Genomic DNA, 6,000 nt, shown 5'->3' on the forward strand with positions numbered 1-6,000 from the left:
AACCCAGCCAGTCGAGAACCAGTCTTTACCCCACCGTGGAAGCCAAAACTGAGAAAGGTGGCAACAATGAAGTTGTTAGAGAAGATTGCTTTTCAAAGAGTGAGATTTTAAGCCAGTACATCCTTGGGCTACCTTGCACAGCACCAGATTTTTGTAACAAAACAACATCTGTTGCATGTCAGCGAGATCCCTTTGCTCCAGCACTGACTTGGCTGCTGTTTGGTGCTTCTTCAAGCAAACAGCATTTGTCTTTCAGCTAATTCAGGGCAGTGCTTTGCCTTCCTGTTGAGCTGTGAGTGCCACCCCAGCCCGTCCCTGGTGAGAGACCCTGCAGGGTGCTGGGTGGCAGCTGTGACACCCGATGTCTTTACTTTGGGTGTTGGCACTGCTGAGAGAGGGGAGCTGAAGGAGAACAACATGACCCAGGACCACATTGGGGGTTCAGTGGGGAGCCCAGGTGCCTGCAGGGGTGTGCTCTGGGACAGAGGGTCATGAGGCAATGCCCTGGCTTGCAGGGAGAGGGAAGCTCTTCCCCACTCTGAATCACTCAGTGACTTTGCATGAAGAAGACAAACCATTAGCATACCTCTTGTTTCTATGCTCTTATTTTCTTTCTCATAATTGCTGTAGATGTGGAGGAAGGGAAAAGACCTCTAGGCAGGCCTTGGGCTTTGGGCCGAGGCTTTCTGTGTCACTCTGGGAAGCTCCAGCAACTATTTTCTCACAGGTTAACAGTAGCAGCAAATTTAAGTAGGAAGGGGCTCTGCTGCGGAGAGCTCTGTCATCACCCTGCAGCACTGCATGACCACAGGCAAGTCATCTCCCTCCCCACGCTTCCCTTCCAAAATTTATCTGTTTTGTTTACCTAGGCTGCACCCCATTCGTCCCACCCTGTCGGTGCTTCACCTAGCACCTAGTCTCAGCAAAACAGGGAATGCTTCACATTAGCGTACATTAGTTAGTTCTTTTTAGATCCACGGTTCTTGACCATCAGTTATGGTTGCATCTATTCGCTTATAGCTTTGAAAAGCTCAGTAAACTTGCTATTTCTCATTAATACTAAATTCAGCTAGGCTGCCCTCTTGAAAACATGAGTAAAGTAAAATATAATGACTAAAAGATCGTGCAGATAATTAGGCAGCTGCACTGCGTGCTATTGCTTGCTAGTTGCCCATTGCAGAGGAAAGCTACCTTCTGGCAGGGCTGACGGGTGCAGTCTGGCATCTGCAATGACATGCGGTGGGGCAGATGCTGCTGACCTCCATAATCTCCGCCTGCAGCTCTGGACAGGAAGAGGAGGTGAGTTCAGATTTGAGGGGACCAGCCTGTCCCAGTGGTGGTGGTGCCTGAGGAGCAGAGTCCACTGTTCTCCTACAAAGCCGCTGAAATGAGGGAGAACATCTCCCCATGACACCTATGCCCATCTGAAGTCATGAAGCTTGTGCAGATGCTGGGTGAAGGATGGTTGACTGAAAGGAGAGGCCATGCTCACACAAATGATAGAGGCAAAAGAGAAGGACATCCCCACCACAGCGTTTTCACGCACACACTGTCCTGGACCTGGCAGCCATGTATGCTCCTGAATGGATGCGGGGCCACAAGACCTTGTGAACAAGCAGATAAGGAAGGGATGGAAAAGTTTATCCCAAAAAGTGGTAGGATACAATGAACAAGTCAGGGGTGGGATTGTGCAGGTGCAGGGCCAGAAATTTCTTAAGCTGATTTATATGAAAAAAACGCAATATACTAAGAAACTGCTCTCACAAATGCTAAAATTTGACAATTTGGAGGTTAAATATTAGTTTCTTAACAGCTCATGATGTGGAAGTTCAGGACAAGACAGTAAGAACAGCCTATCTTTGTAGTCCCTGATTTCCCAGAAGAAACTGTGGCAACATTGAAGTCCTGCACATCCCAGTTGCACACAGAAGCAAAACCAGTTACAGCCCTCCCTCCCGCAGTGGAGATATACAAAAGGTGAGATGCGACGTAAGCTTTCCCGTACCCGTACAGCAACGACGGGGAGACGGTAACTTGCCCATCCCTAAGAAGGTCACTACAGTGCGATGCTCATGTCACCCTGCCATGCCACACTTTTTTCCAAAAGCTGTCCCAGCTTTCCAAATGGAACGTCCACAGACTGAACACAGCTAATGCTATATCTGCCTTGTGCCCCACGCTCCTAACCCCATCATCACCTAAAATGTGACGTCTCCTTTCTGTGGAGAACATACCCATGGCATTGGGAGCAGGAACAGTGCAGCCATGGGATTTATCCTGCTGTCATGTCAGGACACAACCACCGGGTACAATAACACCCCCAGGGCTCAAGTGCAGTCTTGGATCTTCCTCTGGGCTTGTTCCTCACCTAAATTTGGTCCTTGGTTGGTTCCTCACCCATTTAACACTGCTGTGACTCATGTGTTAAGAAGGTGAATTGTTGTTTGCAGTTAAGTTGTATTTGCATTGAGATCCTCATCATGAAGGCTAGGAGACTTGCAAGAAGAGTTGAGTTTGGTCTCATAGATTGTCTCATTGCCTCAGGCTGGGGTGTAGAAACTCTGGTACCCTAAAAATGTAAAAAGTCTAGCAGTGTGTTTCATCATCTGAAACAACACTCCTTCTTTATGAGTACAAAATACGATGTTTTCAAAACTCCTCAAAAGCCTGATTACAGACTTCACTCTACACGTATGCACTTAATAGGAGTGAAGATTAAATGGGTTGAGGAGTGAAAGCAGTTGCTTTCCTTCATCTCTTTAACAACTCCATTCAAAGGCTTTTGCACACATGAAGTGCTAAGCTGGTTTGACCACGTACACTTAAAGAACACGGTTTGGGGCAGAATGACATCTCTGTTTGCAGTCATGACATTTGCTCTGCATTCATGCATTTGCACCAAGTCATGAAAAAACCTGTGGCAGTTTATGTACTCTTCTCTGTTCAGAGATGTGCAAGGCATTTCTCCCTCTCTCTCTCTCTAGACAAAGAGGAAGGGGTTAAGTGATTTCAAAACAAGCTGGGCACAACTGATGTCAGATTTTTGTGTTACAATGGCATCTATTTGCTTTCCCAGCAAGCGATATATGGACCACTGGGCACTGTATTGTTCCCAGGACAGCACAAGATGCCACATATATCAGGAGAGGACAGATTTTTTCACTCCTCCTCTTTAGGTAGAAGGTCTTGTTTGTTAAATAACTCTGGAGAAGAATCCAATCAGAAATTCCAGAAAAACTTTCCTGTTTTGGAGGGGGGGGTTGGTTTTTTGTTTGTTTGTTGTTGTTATTTGGGGTTTTTTTTATTTAACTGTTGTTTTCAGGATGTTTCTCTCTGATGGAAATGCCCCAGCTGTACTCTGTGCACCTTCCTAGTGTCACTGTAGTCATGTGTCGCTCCACTTCGATTAAAAGCAAGTCAGTATCATGAAAACTATGCCTACCCTCTGAATTTTAAGAAAGCCTCTCCTGGGCATTCAGAAAAACCACAGGGGAGCAAAAGCAAAAATCTCCAATATTTTTCTATTTGGCTATGAGGACTTACAGTTAAGACAGGGACGTGTGAATGTGGAAAGTCTGACAAGTTTTAAAATAAATTTAACGCTGAACTTGCCACAACAGACGTGCTGGCTGAAAATAAGTTCTTAGCTTAGCCACCCTCAGTTTACACGCCTTTTTATTAACTGGAAAGGCTCTGGAGCAGGCTCCATATTCATTTTCCATTCATTTCCCACTCGTTTTTATGCTCTGTATGCAGTAGCCCCCATCAGTGCTCCCACCGGGGAGCCCTGGATGGCCGCGCCGCTGCGCTGGCAGCAGGTAGGAACCTGACAGCACCGTGGGAGAGCGAAGAGGAACTTCAAAAAACCATCTCCAAGGGGCCTTTCCAAGTTCAGAGCAGGTTTTAGGCAAGCAGTACTGAGCTGTAATGCCGCAGTGCTTTTGAACTCCCAACTAAAAGCAGGACCTGTGTTATTTTTACGTCGTCTTTGGAGGAACGTGGCCCGAGGAGCTGCCCTCCGCTTCAGCACGGGGAGCTGGCAGCTCCGAGGAGCATCACAGCACAGAAACGCCAGTACTCACCTGTCATCAGCGTGTAGTAATTCGGGTAGGAGAGGCTGGGGAAATCCGGGGTCATGTAATCTACCTTCACCCCCATGTTCACAATGTCCCGAAAGCCCGGCAGACCCTCCAGCTCCCCGTCGTCGATGTAGTCGAAGCGAAAGCCGTCGAGGAGGAACACCAGGAGCTTGCGGTGGGCCGAGGGGGCGGCGGGGGGCGGCAAGAGGGAGGCGAGGGCGGCGGCGAGGAGGGCGGCGGGGAGGCCGGGGCTCCCCATGGCCGCGGCCGGGCAGCACGGAGGGATCTGCGGCAGCTCCCGGGGCCGGGCCTGGCACCGATGTCCTCCCCCACCGCCGTCCACCCGTGTCCTCCTCCCCCGCCCCGCGCGTCCACCCCCCGCCTTAAAGCTACAGCCGTGCCCCTCGCGCGCCGCGGGCGTGGGAGGTCACAGGTTAATTGCGAGCAGATGATTAACCTCGAGCGGAGAGAAGAGCTCGGTACTGCCCAGTTACAGGGGAAAAAAAAAAAAAAAACAAACAAAAAAAAAAAACCCAAACGTTTCGCGGCGGTGGGGAAAACACGGCGCGCGAGTAAGTGGAGCGTGGCGGGACGCTCCGCAGACCCACCCGAGGGCGTGGGGTGGGGGGGGGGGTGGGGGGGGGAGGCTGCCCGCTGGCCCCGGGCGAGGCGGGGACGCAGCCCACGCCACGCTCCCACGGCCACGCGAGCGAGCGGAGCCCTGCGGCCGGCCGCGCCGTCGGTGCTGCGGCTGCGGAGCTCTGAGCGAGAGGGGCTGCCCTCGTTAGAAGGGAGGGTGACCTCTCCGGCCACGGGAACGTGCGCTTCCCCCTTAACTTTCTGGCAGCGGCTCAGGATGGAAACTCAGACTGAGATTAAGGCAAAGCGTCTCCCCAGTTCGGGAGGTGGGGGGGTGCTAGTTGAGGTCCGGCGTTTCGTACCGCAGAGCACCGGCTGAGCGAGCCCACCTCTACCTGAGCCCGAGTCCCTGCAAAGGTCCCTGTCCTCTCCACTTGTTCTGTGCTGCCGTGGAACTAATCCAGCTCCCGGTCCACTAGTAGAAAAATCTAGCTTTCAGCATTAGACAGAACAAATTATACATTTATTTTCTGGCTGCTGATATTATTAAGTGCTGTGCGGTGCCGGATTTCATATTAAAAATTAAAACTTGTTCACATTTTAGTCACAAGTCACCACCAGCTTCTTCTCCTGCCAGCTACAGGAGCCTAACTATACTTTGAATGCAATGCCAGCACCTGTTGTACACTATAATTACATATTAACTCATTTTACTTGAATTGTGTTTATTTTTCCTAAATAAAAGAAGTTCATAGCGTTGTCTTACTCATCGTGGGAACAGCCCCTCACAGATGTTTACACCTGGGGAAGGTTGCAATAGCTGACCACTACCCCAACCTGAATGTCAGAACCTCTGTTTGCTCCTTACAAAGCTCCCAATTGCACGCCCAGCGGGTCTATCCGCCTCTTACCAAACACTGGGCTGATGCAAGCTCAGCAAGATGGCCTTCAGCCTCCTTTGCCCCAAACGCTTATTTACCCCTGTGCTCTTCAGCTGGCTATGCTTGTGTTCACCTTCTCAGTCAAATTCCTCACACTTCCTCCCTGCCAGTGGACTAAATGCACTCCCGGTGGACATCTTCCTCTCTACAACTTGCCCAGGCACATTTTCCCTTCCTTTTTATTTTCACGTGCCCCTTTTCTTCATCCCTCATCTCGGAGCCCAGTGTGTGGGATATACCCTCACATCACTTATGCCCGAGCCAAGGACTCAGGAGCATTGCTAAGCCCCAGCCCAGGGATCTTCAGAGCAAAATAGTGACTGAACCAACCCTTCAGGCATTTATCCCTTTTCACATAGCATTTACTTCTGGAGTCCTGAGTTGCTAGCTATCATCGTCTT

General features: G+C 50.2%; 1 protein-coding gene across 1 annotated transcript in view; it reads right to left on the bottom strand.

Annotated features, from left to right (window-relative positions):
• The window catches only part of ENPP6 (ectonucleotide pyrophosphatase/phosphodiesterase 6), a 34,227-nt gene extending 29,679 nt beyond the window's left edge, over positions 1–4,548 (bottom strand). The window contains exon 1 of the mRNA XM_032999010.2: positions 4,083–4,548. Coding sequence (XP_032854901.2) covers positions 4,083–4,338 — 256 coding nt within the window. The 5' untranslated portion in view covers positions 4,339–4,548. The remainder of the gene's footprint in view (positions 1–4,082) is intronic.
• Positions 4,549–6,000: the final 1,452 nt, after the last annotated feature.

Source organism: Tyto alba, unplaced genomic scaffold, assembly GCF_018691265.1.
Source record: "Tyto alba isolate M040663 unplaced genomic scaffold, T.alba_DEE_v4.0 Super-Scaffold_6, whole genome shotgun sequence".
Classification (NCBI taxonomy): Eukaryota; Metazoa; Chordata; class Aves; order Strigiformes; family Tytonidae; genus Tyto; species Tyto alba.